This window comes from Ammospiza caudacuta, chromosome 3 (assembly GCF_027887145.1).
Source record: "Ammospiza caudacuta isolate bAmmCau1 chromosome 3, bAmmCau1.pri, whole genome shotgun sequence".
NCBI lineage: Eukaryota > Metazoa > Chordata > Aves > Passeriformes > Passerellidae > Ammospiza > Ammospiza caudacuta.
Genome location: NC_080595.1, coordinates 117472812 through 117488311, shown reverse-complemented (window position 1 = coordinate 117488311; position 15500 = coordinate 117472812). Strand labels below are relative to the sequence as shown.

The 15500-nt window shown below is 51.1% G+C and overlaps 1 protein-coding gene across 1 annotated transcript in view; it reads left to right on the top strand.

The window, feature by feature from the left end:
- PTK2B (protein tyrosine kinase 2 beta) overlaps positions 1 to 14930 on the top strand; it is a 67908-nt gene extending 52978 nt beyond the window's left edge. Inside the window, exons 24-29 of the mRNA XM_058802262.1 lie at positions 850 to 885; positions 1699 to 1726; positions 1900 to 1946; positions 4267 to 4410; positions 10620 to 10700; positions 13425 to 14930. Of these exons, the coding sequence (XP_058658245.1) occupies positions 850 to 885; positions 1699 to 1726; positions 1900 to 1946; positions 4267 to 4410; positions 10620 to 10700; positions 13425 to 13631 (543 nt within the window). The 3' untranslated portion in view covers positions 13632 to 14930. The remainder of the gene's footprint in view (positions 1 to 849; positions 886 to 1698; positions 1727 to 1899; positions 1947 to 4266; positions 4411 to 10619; positions 10701 to 13424) is intronic.
- Positions 14931 to 15500: the final 570 nt, after the last annotated feature.

The window sequence follows — 15500 nt, the reverse complement described above, 5'->3', positions numbered from 1 at the left end:
TGGGTTTGGGATGGACTCTGAGCCTGGGATTAGGTTTGGATTGGGTTTGAGATGGATCCAGAGCCTGGGATTGGGTTTGGGATGGATGCCGAGTTCTGGGGATGTTCTGAGCCCTGGGTCAGGTTTGGGATGGATCCTGAGCCTGGATTTGGTCTGGGATGGACTCTGAGCCTGGGATTGGGGTTGGATTGAGTTTGGGATGGGTCCTGAGCCTTTGGGATGGGTCCTGAGTCTGGGATTTGGTTTGGGATGGATTTGGAACCTTGGGAATGGTCCTGAGCCTTTGGGATTGGGTTGGGGATGGATCCAGAGCCTGGCATTGGGTTTGGGATGGACTCTGAGCCTGGGATTAGGTTTGGATTGGGTTTGGGATGGGTCCTGAGCCTTTGGGGTGGATCCTGAGCCTGGGATTGGGTTTGGGATGAGTTTGGAACCTTGGGAATTGTCCTGAGCCTGGCATTGGGATGGATTCCGAGCCTTTGGGATGGATCCTGAGCTTTCCTTCCCAAATCCCACCACCCCAAACTCCCCTTTCCCAGGAATCCCCTCCATTCCCAGCCTGCCATTGGATCCACCCCCATCCCGACTCCTCCTTGAGAAGGAATTTCGGGATCCAGGGGCTCCACAATCCAAAGAAATATTTGGAATTTTGGGCCACTTTAAAGCATTTTCAGTTCCACTTTATTATCATTATTTTTAATATTTTGAATAAGAGATTTTCCCACATTTTTTCCCATTTTCCCCCATTTTCCACAATTTTTCCCCAATTTTCCCCAATTTTTCCCCAAACTTTCCCACACTTTTCCCGATTTTCCCCCACCTCACACCATCTTTTTCCCATTTTTCCAGGATCCCAAGGTGTTCCTGAACAACAACATTCCGCCGGTGAGTAATCCCTGGAAAATCCCTGGAAGATCCCAAATTTTTGGGGCATTTTTTGGGAATATCTGAAATATCCCTTTCCAATCAATATTCATTGATTTATTCATTTATTTGGGAAAATTATCCAGAAAATGGGAAATCCCAAGAAAATCGGATCCCAGGATCCTTCCCAACATTCCAGCAGGAATTTCCTCCCTTTATCCCAAATTTTGGGGCTCCTCCTCCCTCCATCCCAAATTCTGGGGCTTTTCCTCCCATTATCCCAAATTTTGGGGCATTCCTTCCTTCTATCCCAAATTTTGGGGCTCCTCCTCCCTCCATCCCAAATTTTGTGGAATTTCCTCCCTTTTTCCCAAATTTTGGGGCATTTCCACTCTCCACCCCAAATTTTGGGGCATTTCCACTCTCCACCCCAAATTTTGGGACATTTTCTTCCTCCACCCCAAATTTTGGGGCATTTCCTTTCTCCACCCCAAATTTTGGGGCTCCTCCTCCCTCCATCCCAAATTTTGGGGCATTTTCTCCCTTTATCCCAAATTTTGTGGCTCCTCCTCCCTGCATCCAAAATTTTGGGGTGTTTCCTCCCTCCATCCCAAATTTTGTGGAATTTCCCCCCATTTTCCCAAATTTTTGGGCGTTTCCTCCCTCCATCCCAAATTTTGGGGCTCCTCCTCCCTCCATCCCAAATTTTGTGGCGTTTTCTCCCTCCATCCCAAATTTTGGGGCGTTTCCTCCCTCCATCCCAAATTTTGGGGCTCCTCCTCCCTCCATCCCAAATTTTGGGGTTTCTAATTCCCGATTTTTTCCCCCTTTCAGCTCCTCCCGGAGAAGGAGACGGATTACAGTGAGTTCCTCCCGATTCCCACCCGGAATTTTCCTGGGGAATGTTTTCCCCAATGAGCAAAATTCCCATTTTTCCCGAAGCTGGAAAATTTTGGGATTGGGATCCCGGGCTTTCGTGGCATTCCCGCGTTTTTCCCGGAATTTTCCGGAATGATTTTCCCTCCTTTTTCCCAGCGCAATTCACGGGGCCGCCCCAGAAGCCTCCGAGACTCGGGGCTCAGGTAAGACCCGGCATGGATCCGGATCGGGATCGGGGCTGGGATCGGGATCCCACCGGGAAATCCCCAAAAAATTCCAGGATGGTTTGGGTGGGAAGGGACCTTCAGGATCATTCCAGGGAAATCACCTCCCGTGATCCCAGGGTGATCCAACTTTTCCTTGGACATTCCCAGGGATTTTCTGGATCCAGGAATTCCTTCCCAAGATCCCAAAATCTCAAAATCCCCAAATCCCCAAATCCCGACGCTCTGGCCATGGTGGGAGCCACTCCCTGTGCTGCCATTCCAGGCCCTTTCCCAAATCCCTCCGGGTTGGATCCATCCCCATCCCGACTCCTCCTTGAGAGGGAATCTCGGGATTCAGGAAATTCCCCGGGAATTTGGGGCTCCAGGAAGGGTCTCCCTTCCCTTTTCCATCCCCGAATCCCATAAAAATCCCTCGGGATGGATCCTGAGTGTCCTTGATCCCGGAATGGTTTGGGATGGGATCCATGGACCTCCAACCCCACCCCATTCCATGGGCACGGAATTCCAGGTTCCCCCGATCCCCATCCCAACCTTTCCCAGGGATGGCACCACCATAAACGCTGTGGACAGATGTTGATTTTTCCCATTTTTCCTGGAATTCCTGATCCCGTTACCCCTGTTACTGTGGAATTTCTGATCCCATTTACCCTGTTATCCCGGAATTCCCAATCCCGTTATCCCCGTTATCCCTGTTATCCTGGGATTCCCGATCCTGTTATCCCTGTTATCCTGGGATTCCCGATCCTGTTATCCTGGAATTCCTGATCCCTGTTATCCTCGTTATCCCAGAATTCCTGATCTCGTCATCCCTGTTATCCCCGTTGTCCCGATCCTGTTATCCCATTTTTCCCGGGATTCCCGACCCCGTCATCCCTGTTATCCCGGAATTCCTGATCCCGTTATCCCCGTTATCCCCGTTATCCCCGTTATTCCTGTTATCCTGGTTTTTTCCCGCTCCAGCCCATGCAGGCGGCGCCGACGGCGCGTCTGCGCCGCTCGGAGGACGCGGCGTACGGCGGCGTCACGGAGTTCCCGATCCCATTATCCCCGTTATCCTGGAATTCCCGACCCCGTTATCCCCGCTATCCCAACATTCCCGCTATCCCCGTTATCCCGGCATTCCCGTTACCCCAGTTTTTCCTGGTTTTATCCCGCTCCAGCCCATCCAGGCGGCGCCCACGGCGCGTCTGCACCGCTCGGAGGACGCGGCGTGCGGCGGCGCCACGGAATTCCTGATCCCGTTATCCCCGCTATCCCAACATTCCTGTTATCCCCGTTATCCCGGCGTTCCCGTTACCCCGGTTTCTCCCATTTTTTTCTCCCCCCAGCCCATCCAGGCGGCGCCGACGGCGCGTCTGCACAGCTCGGAGGACGCGGCGTGCGGCGGCGCCACGGAATTCCTGATCCCGTTATCCCAGTTACCCTGGAATTCCTGACCCCGTTATCCCCGTTATCCCAACATTCCCGTTATCCCGGCATTCCCGTTACCCCGGTTTTTCCCGTTTTTTTCTCCCACCAGCCCATCCAGGCGGCGCCGACGGCGCGTCTGGACCGCTCGCGGGACGCGGCGTGCGGCGGCGTCACGGAATTCCTGATCCCGTTATCCCCGTTATCCCCGCTATCCCAACATTCCTGTTATCCCCGTTATCCCGGCGTTCCCGTTACCCCGGTTTCTCCCATTTTTTTCTCCCCCCAGCCCATCCAGGCAGCGCCCACGGCGCATCTGCACTGCTCAGAGGACGCGGCGTGCGGCGGCGTCACGGAATTCCTGATCCCATTATCCCCGTTATCCTGGAATTCCTGACCCCGTTATCCCCGCTATCCCAACATTCCTGTTATCCCCATTATCCCGGCGTTCCCGTTACCCCAGTTTTTCCTGGTTTTTTCTCCCACCAGCCCATGCAGGCGGTGCCCACGGCGCGTCTGCACTGCTCAGAGGACGCGGCGTGCGGCGGCGTCACGGAATTCCTGATCCCGTTATCCCCGTTATCCTGGAATTCCTGACCCCGTTATCCCCGCTATCCCAACATTCCTGTTATCCCCATTATCCCGGCGTTCCCGTTACCCCGGTTTTTCCTGGTTTTTTCTCCCACCAGCCCATGCAGGCGGTGCCCACGGCGCGTCTGCACTGCTCAGAGGACGCGGCGTGCGGCGGCGTCACGGAATTCCTGATCCCGTTATCCCCGTTATCCTGGAATTCCTGACCCCGTTATCCCCGCTATCCCAACATTCCTGTTATCCCCATTATCCCGGCGTTCCCGTTACCCCGTTTTTTCCCGTTTTTTTCTCCCCCCAGCCCATGCAGGCGGCGCCGACGGCGCGTCTGGACCGCTCGCGGGACGCGGTGTACGGCGGCGTGACGGAGCTGGTGCGCGCCGTGCTGCAGCTCAAGGACGACGTCGCCCGCGCGCCGCCCGACGGACACGTCCTGGCCGTCAAGGTGGGCCGCAATTCCCACCGGGAGGTTCCCACCGGGAGATTCCCGGAATCCCAGGTTGCTCCAAGCCCCATCCCCGAGTTCCATAAAAAAACCCTCGGGATGGATCCTGAGCGTCCTTGACCCCAGAAAATCCCGGGATGGTTTGGGATGGGATCCATGGACCTTCAATCCCATCCCAGGGACACTTCCCACCATCCCAGGGTGATCCAAATCCACCCCGGGACACTGCCAGGGATTCTCTGGGAATTCTCTGGGAATTGGGGACTCCAGGAAGGGTCTCCCGTCCCTTTTCCATCCCCGAATTCCACAAAAATCCCTCGGGATGGATCCTGAGCGTCCTTGATCCCAGAAAATCCTGGGATGGTTTGGGATGGGATCCATGGACCTTCAATCCCATTTCCCACCATCCCAGGGTGCTCCAAATCCACCCCTGGACGCTCCCAGGGATTCTCTGGGAATTCCAGCCCAGCCAGGAATTCCCTTCGCAAGATCCCACGGGATGGAACCTCCAACCCCACCCCATTCCATGGGCACGGAATTCCAGGTTCCTCCAATCCCCATCCCAACCTTTCCCAGGGATGGCACCACCACAACCCCTGTGGACAGATGTTGATTTTTCCCATTTTTCCTGGAATTCCTGATCCCGTTATCCCTGTCACCTTGGAATTCCTGATCCCATCATCCCTGTTATCCTGGAATTCCCGATCCCATTATCCCTGTTTTCCCAGAATTCCTGATCCCGTTATCCCAGAATTCCTGATCCCGTTATCCCAGAATTCCCGATCCCGTTATCCCTGTTTTCCCTGTTTTCCCAGAATTCCTGATCCCGTTTTCCCTGTTTTCCCTGAATTCCTGATCCCGTTATCCCAGAATTCCTGATCCCGTTATCCTTGTTATCCCTGTTTTCCCTGTTTTCCCTGAATTCCTGGTCCCGTTTTCCCAGAATTCCTGATCCCGTTATCCCTGTTTTCCCTGTTATCTCTGTTATCCCGGAATTCCGTGGGAGAAGGAGGTGGCAATCCGGCTCCCGATTGGTTCCCGTTGTTTTGGGAAGGGGGTGTGGCCAGGGGAGGAGGGGATTCCCCAATTTCTGGTTGGTCCGTTGGGTTCTTGGATCCATGGTGGGATCTCCAACATTCCCCGTTCCTCTGGTGGGGCTTTGGATCCATGGTGGGAGCGATTCCCAAATTCCCAACTTCTCCGTTGGGTCCTTGGATCCATGGTGGGAGAGTCTCCAACATTTCCTGCTTCTTCCCTGGATCTTTTCAATGGTGGGATCGATTCCCACATTCCCAGATCCTCCTTGGGATCCTTGAACCAATTCCCAGCTTCTTCCTTGGCTTCTTGGATCATTGGTGGGAGAGGGTCCAACACTTCCAGCTCCTCCCTTGGATCCATGGTGGGAGTGATTCCCACATTCCCAGCTCCTCCACTGGATCCTTGGATCCGTGGTGGGATCTCCAACATTCCCAGCTCGTCATTGGGATCCTTGGATTCGTGGTGGGATCTCCAACATTCCCAGCTCCTCAATTGGATCCTTGGATCCATGGTGGGAGCGATTCCCACATTCCCAGCTCTTCCACTGGATCCTTGGATCCATGGTGGGATCTCCAACATTCCCAGCTCGTCATTGGGATCCTTGGATCCGTGGTGGGATCTCCAACATTCCCAGCTCGTCCTTGGGATCCTTGGATCCATGGTGGGATCTCCAACATTCCCAGCTCCGCCATTGGATCCTTGGATCCATGGTGGGATCTCCAACATTCCCAGCTCCGCCATTGGATCCTTGGATCCACGGTGGGATCTCCAACATTCCCCGTTCCTCTGGTGGGGCTTTGGATCCATGGTGGGAGCGATTCCCAAATTCCCAACTTCTCCGTTGGGTCCTTGGATCCATGGTGGGAGAGTCTCCAACATTTCCTGCTTCTTCCCTGGATCTTTTCAATGGTGGGACCGATTCCCACATTCCCAGCTCCTCCCTTGGAGCAATGGTGGAGTCTCCAGCATTCCCTGTTCCTCCATCGGCTCCTGGGATCAATGGTGGGACCCAGCTCCTCCGTGGGACCCTTGGATCCATGGTGGGAGCAATGCCAGCTCCTCCCTTGGATCCTTGGCATCCATGGTGGGATCTCCAACATTCCCTGTTCTTCCCTTGGATCCTTGGCATCCATGGTGGCAGAGTCTCCAACATTTCCCACCTTGGATCCCTGGTGGGACCAACTCCAACATTCCCAGCTCCTCCCACGATCCTTGGATCCATGGTGGGAGCGGTCCCAGCATTCCCAGCTCCTCCCACGGATCAATGGTGGAATCTCCAACATTCCCTGTTGTTCCCTTGGATCCCTGGTGGGACCAACTCCAACATTCCCAGCTCCTCCCACGATCCTTGGATCAATGGTGGAATCTCCAACATTCCCAGCTCCTCCCATGATCCTTGGATCCCTGGTGGGACCAACTCCAACATTCCCAGCTCCTCCCATGATCCTTGGATCCATGGTGGCAGCGGTTCCCACATTCCCAGCTCCACCTTGGGATCCTTCAACCAATTCCCAGCTCCTCCCACGATCCTTGGATCAATGGTGGAATCTCCAACATTCCCAGCTCCTCCATTGGCTCCTTGGATCAATGGTGGGAGAGTCTCCAACATTCCCAGCTCCTCTGTTGGGTCTCTGGATCCACGGTGGCACCAATTCCCACATTCCCAGCTCCTCCATTGGCTCCTTGGACCAATGGTGGAGTCTCCAACATTGCCTGTTCTTCCCTTGGATCCTTGGATCCACGGTGGGAGCCATTCCCACATTCCCAGCTCCTCCCATGATCCTTGGGTCAGTGGTGGAATCTCCAACATTCCCTGCTCCTCTGTCTTTGAATCAACGGTGGGAGCAACCCCAGCATTCCCAGCTCCTCACATGGATCCTTGGATCCATGGTGGGAGAGTCTCCAGCAATTCCAGCTCCTTCCTTGGATCCATGGTGGGACCAATTCCCACATTCCCAGCTCCACCATTGGATCCCTGGATCCATGGTGGGATCTCCAACATTCCCAGCTCCTCACTGGATCCTTGGATCCATGGTGGGATCTCCAACATTCCCAGCTCCACCATGAGATCCTTGGATCCACGGTGGGATCTCCAACATTCCCAGCTCCTAAATTGGATCCTTGGATCCATGGTGGGATCTCCAACATTCCCAGCTCCTCAATTGGATCCTTGGATCCATGGTGGGATCTCCAACATTCCCAGCTCCACCATTGGATCCCTGGATCCATGGTGGGATCTCCAACATTCCCAGCTCCTCCACTGGATCCTTGGATCCACGGTGGGATCTCCAACATTCCCAGCTCCACCATTGGATCCCTGGATCCATGGTGGGATCTCCAACATTCCCAGCTCCTCCACTGGATCCTTGGATCCATGGTGGGATCTCCAACATTCCCAGCTCCACCATGAGATCCTTGGATCCACGGTGGGATCTCCAACATTCCCAGCTCCGCCATTGGATCCTTGGATCCATGGTGGGATCTCCAACATTCCCAGCTCCTCCACTGGATCCTTGGATCCATGGTGGGATCTCCAACATTCCCAGCTCCACCATGAGATCCTTGGATCCACGGTGGGATCTCCAACATTCCCAGCTCCTCAATTGGATCCTTGGATCCACGGTGGGATCTCCAACATTCCCAGCTCCACCATGAGATCCTTGGATCAATGGTGGGATCTCCAACATTCCCAGTTCCTCACTGGATCCTTGGATCCATGGTGGGATCTCCAACATTCCCAGCTCCACCATGAGATCCTTGGATCCACGGTGGGATCTCCAACATTCCCAGCTCCACCATGAGATCCTTGGATCAATGGTGGGATCTCCAACATTCCCAGTTCCTCACTGGATCCTTGGATCCATGGTGGGATCTCCAACATTCCCAGCTCCACCATGAGATCCTTGGATCCACGGTGGGATCTCCAACATTCCCAGCTCCTCCATTGGATCCTTGGATCCACGGTGGGATCTCCAACATTCCCAGCTCCTCCATTGGATCCTTGGATCCACGGTGGGAACAATTCCCACACTCCCACCTCCATCTTGGATCCTTGGATCAATGATGGAATCTCCAACACTTCCATCTCCTCCCTGAGATCCTTGGATGCATGGTGGGACCAATTCCCACGTTCTCGGACCCTCCTTGGGATCCTTGAACCAATTCCCAGCTCCTTCCTTGGACCTTGGGATCAGTAGTGCGACCAAGTCCCATATTCCCAGGTGATCCGTTGGGTCCTTGGATCCATGGTGCGATCTCCAACATTCCCACATTTCCAGCTCCACCTTGGGATCCTTGGATCCATGGTGGGATCTCCAACATTCCTGTTCTTCTCCTTGAGATCCTTGGATCCAAGGTGGGACCAATTCCCACGTTCCCAGCTCCTCCTTGGGACCCTTGGATCCAAGGTGGGACCAATTCCCACGTTCCTTGCTCTTCTTTGGGATCCCTGAACCAATTCCCAGCTGCTCCCTTTGGTTCCTTGGATCAACGGTGGCATCTCCAACCCTTCCAGCTCCTTCCATGGATTTTGGGGTCAATGGAATCTCCAACATTCCTGTTCTTCTCCTTGAGATCCTCGGATCCACGGTGGGACCAACTCCCACATTCCTAACTCCTCCCATGGATCCATGGTGGAGTCTCCAACATTCCCTGTTGTTCCCTTGGATCTTTGGATCAGCGGTGGGATCTCCAACATTCCCAGCTCCTCGTTGGGATCCTTGGATCCGTGGTGGGACCAAATTCCCACGTTCCTTGCTCTTCTTTGGGATCCCTGAAGCAATTCCCAGCTCCTCCCTTGTATCCTTGGATCAGTGGTGGGATCTCCAACATTCCCCGCTGTTCCCTTGGATCCATGGTGGGACCCATCCCCACGTTCCCACCTCCCCCTTGTCTCCATGGTTGGAGACTCTCCCACTCCTGGTTCCACCCCTGGGATCCATCCCTGGGATCCATCCTGGTGGGATCCGTCCCATCCTGGTGAGACCCATCCCATCCTGGTGGGATCCATCCCTGGTGGGACCAATCCATCCCATCCTGGTGGGACCCATCCTGGTGGGATCTGTCCCATCCTGGTGGGACCCATCCCATCTCATCCTGGTGGGACCCATCCCATCCCTGGTGGGACCCATCCATCCCATCCTGGTGGGACCCATCCATCCCATCCTGGTGGGATCCATCCCTGGTGGGACCCATCCCATCCTGGTGGGCTCCATCCCTGGTGGGATCCATCCATCCCATCCCGGTGGGACCCATCCATCCCATCCTGGTGAGACCCATCCCATCCTGGTGGGACCCATCCATCCCATCCTGGTGAGACCCATCCCATCCTGGTGGGATCCATCCATCCCATCCTGGTGGGATCCATCCCATCCTGGTGGGATCCATCCCTGGTGGGATCCATCCCATCCCATCCTGGTGGGACCCATCCATCCCATCCTGGTGGGCTCCATCCATCCCATCCTGGTGGGATCCATCCCTGGTGGGATCCATCCATCCCATCCTGGTGGGACCCATCCATCCCATCCTGGTGGGCTCCATCCATCCCATCCTGGTGGGATCCATCCCTGGTGGGATCCATCCATCCCATCCTGGTGGGACCCATCCATCCCATCCTGGTGGGCTCCATCCCATCCTGGTGGGACCCATCCATCCCATCCCATCCTGGTGGGCTCCATCCCTGGTGGGACCCATCCATCCCATCCTGGTGGGCTCCATCCCTGGTGGGATCCATCCCTGGTGGGACCCATCCATCCCATCCTGGTGGGACCCATCCATCCCATCCTGGTGGGACCCATCCTTCCCATCCTGGTGGGCTCCATCCCTGGTGGGACCCATCCATCCCATCCTGGTGGGATCCATCCCTGGTGGGATCTGTCCCATCCTGGTGGGATCCATCCCATCCTGGTGGGCTCCATCCCTGGTGGGACCCATCCATCCCATCCTGGTGGGACCCATCCATCCCATCCTGGTGAGACCCATCCATCCCATCCTGGTGGGACCCATCCATCCCATCCTGGTGGGACCCATCCCTGGTGGGATCTGTCCCATCCTGGTGGGATCCATCCCATCCTGGTGGGCTCCATCCCTGGTGGGACCCATCCATCCCATCCTGGTGAGACCCATCCGTCCCACCCTGGTGGGCTCCATCCCGACGTTCTCCCACCCCGCAGAACATCGGGCTGTCCCTGCGCAAGCTGATCGGCAGCGTGGACGCCGTCCTGCCCGAGCTGCCGCCCTCGTCCCGCGCCGAGGTACGGACACCGGCAACGGGGGGGACCTTCCCAAAAATCCCGCTCGCAACATTCCGGGAATTCTCTGGGAAAAAATCTGGGATTTCCTGGGGAAGTCGTGGAATTTTCTGGAAAAAATTTATGGAATTTTCTGGAAAAAAAATCTGGGATTTCCTGGGGAAATTCTGGCAATTTCTGGGAAAATGATGACATTTTCTGGGAAAATCCTCAAAATTTCTGGAAAAACTCTAAAAAATTTTCCGGGAAAATTCTGGGATTTCGTAGAAAAATTCCAGAATTTTCTCAGAAAATGACGGAAATTCCTGGGAAAGTTCTGGAATTTTCTGGTAAAATTCCAGAATTTTCTCAGAAAATGACAGAGATTCCTGGGAAAGTTCTGGAATTTTCTGGTAAAATTCCAGAATTTCCTGGAAAAATTGTGGATTTTCCTGAAAAATTCCAAAATTTCCCGGGACAATGATGGAATTTAGTTGGACAATTTCTGCAACTTCCCGGCAAAAAAGAAATCTGGATTTTTCCAGGAAAAGTCCATAATTTCATGGGGAAAATCCGTAATTTTCTGGAAAAATTCTGGTATTTCCTGGGAAAAATTCCAGAATTTTTTGAAAAAAAAGAAGTCTGGGTTTTTCTAGGAGAGTTCTGGAATTTTCTGGGAAAAAAAATCTGGAATTTCCTGAGAAAATGATGGAATTTCCTGAGAAAATTCAATAATTTCCTGGAAAACTGTAGAATTGTCTGGGAAAATTATGGAATCTTTGAAGGAAAATTTCATGGGAAAATTTCTGGTATTTTTTCAGAAAATTCCAATATTTCCTGGAAAAATGCTGGAATTTTTAGGGGAAATGATGGAATTTTCTTGAAAGCCCAGAACCTCCTTTGAAAAAAATCTGGAAATTTTTGGGGAAAAAAATCCAGAGTTTTCAGGAAAAAACCCCAGAATTTTCTAAAAAAAAAAAAATCGGGAATTTCCTGGAAAAAAACCTTGAATTTTCTGGGGGAAAATCTGTAATTTAAAAAAAAAATATTCTGAAATTTCCCTGGAATATTTTCCTGGGAAAATTTTGGATTTTTTTTGAAAAATTTTTTAATTTCCTGGGAAAATTCCATTATTCCCTCGAAGAATTTCCTGGAAAATTTCTTGGGGAAATTCTGGGGGTTTTTGGACAAATTTCCTGGAAAAATTCTGGGATTTTCTGGAGAAAAAAAAATTCAGATTTTCCTGGTAAAAATCCATAATTTTTTGGAAAAAAATCTGGAATTTCCTGGAAAAAATCCCACAATTTTGTGGAAAAATGCTGGAATTTTCTGGGGAAATGATGGAATTTTCTGGAAAAGTTATGGGAAAATCCCAGACTTTTCTGGGAAAAAAATCTGGAATTTCCTGGGAAAATGTCCTGGGAAAAAATCTGGGAATTTCTGGGGAGAAAAAAAATCCAGAATTTTCTGGGGAAAAAACCCTAGATTTTCCTGGGGAAAGTTCCAGAATTTTTCTGGAAATATTCTGACATTTCCTAAAAAAAAAAATCTTGACTTTTCTGGGGGAAAATCTGTAATTTTTTTTTTTTTAAAATTCTGACATTTTCCTGGGAAAATTCTGAAATTTCCGTGGAAAATTCTGGATTTTTTTTGAAAAATTTTTCAATTTCCTGGGAAAATCCCAGAATTTTGTGGAAAAATGCTGGAATTTTCTGGGGAAATGATGGAATTTTCCAGAAAAGTTATGGGAAAATCCCAGACTTTTCTGGGGAAAAAAAATCTGGAAACTTCTAGGGAGAAAAAAAATTCCAGAATTTTCTAGAAAAAACCCTAGATTTTTCCTGGGGAAATTCCAGAATTTTTCTGGAAAAATTCCAGCATTTCCTAAAAAAAAAAAATATCTTGAATTTTCTGGGGGAAAATATGTAAAATTTTTTTTTTAATTCTTACATTTTCCTGGGAAAATTTTGAAATTTCCGTGGAAAATTCTGGATTTTTTTTGAAAAATTTTTCAATTTCCTGGGAAAAATCCCAGAATTTTGTGGAAAAATGCTGGAATTTTCTGGGGAAATGATGGAATTTTTCAGAAAAGTTATGGGAAAATCCCAGACTTTTCTGGGAAAAAAATCTGGAAACTTCTAGGGAGAAAAAAAAATCCAGAATTTTCTAGAAAAAACCCAAGATTTTCCTGGGGAAATTCCAGAATTTTTCTGGAAAAATTCTGACATTTCCTAAAAAAAAAAAAAATCTTGAATTTTCTGGGGGAAAATATGTAAAAATTTTTTTTTTAATTCTGAAATTTTCCTGGGAAAATTCTGAAATTTCCGTGGAAAATTCTGGATTTTTTTGGAAAAATTTTTTAACTTCCTGGGAAAATCCCAGAATTTTGTGGAAAAATGCTGGAATTTTCTGGGGAAATGATGGAATTTTCCAGAAAAGTTATGGAAAAATCCCGGGATTTCCTGGAAAAAAAAAAAAATCTTGAATTTTCTTGGGGGGGGGAAAAATCCATAACTTTTTGGAAAAATTGGCTGGGAAAATCCTGTAATTCTCTGGGAAAATTTTCTGGAAAAACCATGGAATTTCGTGAGGAAAATTTGGCAATTCGCTGGGAAAAAAATTCCATTAAAATCCAAGAATCTTCTTGAAAAACGCCGTAGATTTACGGGGGAAATTCCGGAAAATTTCCGGGGGAAATATTCTGGATTTTCCCCGCCCAAAGGCCGGAACTTTCCGGAACCGTTGCAGATCGAGGGCACGCAGCGCGGGCTGAACAAGGAGCTGGCGGCGCTGATCGCGAAGCTGCGGCTGGCGCAGCAGAACCGCGGCTCCTCGCTGGGCGCCGAGTGCCGCCGGCAGATGCTCGCCGCCGCCCACGCCCTCGCCGTCGACGCCAAGAACCTCCTGGACGCCGTCGACCAGGCCCGGCTCCGCGCCAAACCCGACCCCGAGTGACCGGAGATCGGAAAGTTCCGGAAGCGGGAGGAAAACGCCGACTCTCGCCGTGGTTTATTCGTTTTTCTGCTCTTCGTCGTCTTCCCGCTCCTCCTCGTGTCTTGCCAAGCGTCGCTCTTTGGAGGATGGAGGGGTCTGGTGGGGTTCTCCTCGGAGAAACTGGAGGCTTTGGTGGGGGTTTTTAGTTGGGAAAATATGGAAGGTTTTGGGGTTTTCCTTGGAAAAAAAATGAGGATTTTTGGGTTTCCCCTTGAAAAAATGGAGGGTTTTGGTGTTTTCATTCGGAAAAGACGGAAGTTTTTTTGGGTTTTTATGTGGAGAGGTGGCGCCGATGGGGCAGACGCCAAGAACCTCCTGGGCGCCGTGGGCCAGGCCCGGCTCCGCGCCAAACCCGACCCCGAGTGACCGGAGATCGGAAAGTTCCGGAAGCGGGAGGAAAATGCCGATTCTCGCCGTGGTTTATTCGTTTTTCTGCTCTTCGTCGTCTTCCCGCTCCTCCTCGCGCTCTTCGTGTCTTGCCAAGCGTCGCTCTTTGGAGGATGGAGGCGTCTGGTGGGGTTCTCCTCGGAGAAACTGGAGGCTTTGGTGGGGGTTTTTAGTTGGGAAAAAATGGAAGGTTTTGGGGTTTTCCTTGGGAAAAAAATGTTTTGGGGTTTTATTTGGAAGACATGAGTTTTTTTGGGGGTTTCCCTTGGGGAAAAAGGGAGATTCCTTGGGAAAAAAGGGAGGTTTTGGAGTTGCTCCTTGAGCAAATGGAGGGTTTTGGGGTTTTCCTTGGGAAAAAAGGGAGGTTTTGGAGTTGCTCCTTGAGCAAATGGAGGGTTTTGGGGTTTTACTTGGAAAAAAAAAAAAGATTCCTTGAAAAAAGGGAGGTTTGGGGGTCTTTCCATGGAAAAAATGGAAGTTCTGGGGGGTTCTGAACGGCGACCGTGGACGCCAAGAACCTCCTGGACGCCGTGGGCCAGGCCCGGCTCCGCGCCAAACCCGACCCCGAGTGACCGAGGGGGCGGAAATCGGGATGGAAAGTTCCGGAAGCGGGAGGAAAACGCCGACTCTCGCCGTGGTTTATTCGTTTCCCCGCTCTTCTCCTTCTCCTTCTCCTTCCCGCCGTTCCTCCTCATCCTCGTGTCCTGTCACCGCGTCGCTCTTTGAAGGATGGAGGGGTCTGGTGGGGTTCTCCTCGGAGAAACTGGAGGCTTTGGAGAAATGGAAGTTTTTGGGCTTTTCCTTGGAGAAATTTGAGGCTTTTCCTTGGAAATAAAGAGCGGTTTTGGGGCGCTTTCCTCGGAAAAAACGTTTTGGGGTTTTCCTCGGACACAAAGGGGAGGTTTTGGGTCTTTTCCTCGGAGAAAATGAGGGGGTTTTGGGGTTCCCCTTGGAAAAACGAGAAGTTTTGGGGGAAAAAAAAATGGGAGGTTTTGGGGGATTATGTGGACAAAAACTGAAGTTGTTGGGTTTTTATTTGGGGAAAAAAAAAACAAATGAGGGTTTTGGGGTTTTGCATGGGAAAAAAATGTTTTGGGGTTTTATCTGGAAGACATGAGTTTTTTTGGGGGGTTTTCCTTGGGAAAAAAGGGAGATTCCTTGGGAAAAAATGGAAGTTTTTGGGGTTTTCCTTGGAGAAATTTGAGGCTTTTCCTTGGAAACAATGAGGGGTTTTGGGGCGCTTTCCTCGGAAAAAACGTTTTGGGGTTTTCCTCGGACACAAAGGGGAGGTTTTGGGTCTTTTCCTCGGAGAAAATCTTTTCCTTTGGGGTTTTCCTTGGAGAAATGAGAAGTTTTTTGGGGAAAAAAGGGAGGTTTTGGGGGATTATGTGGACAAAAACTGAAGTTGTTGGGTTTTTATTTGGGGAAAAAAAAAACCAAATG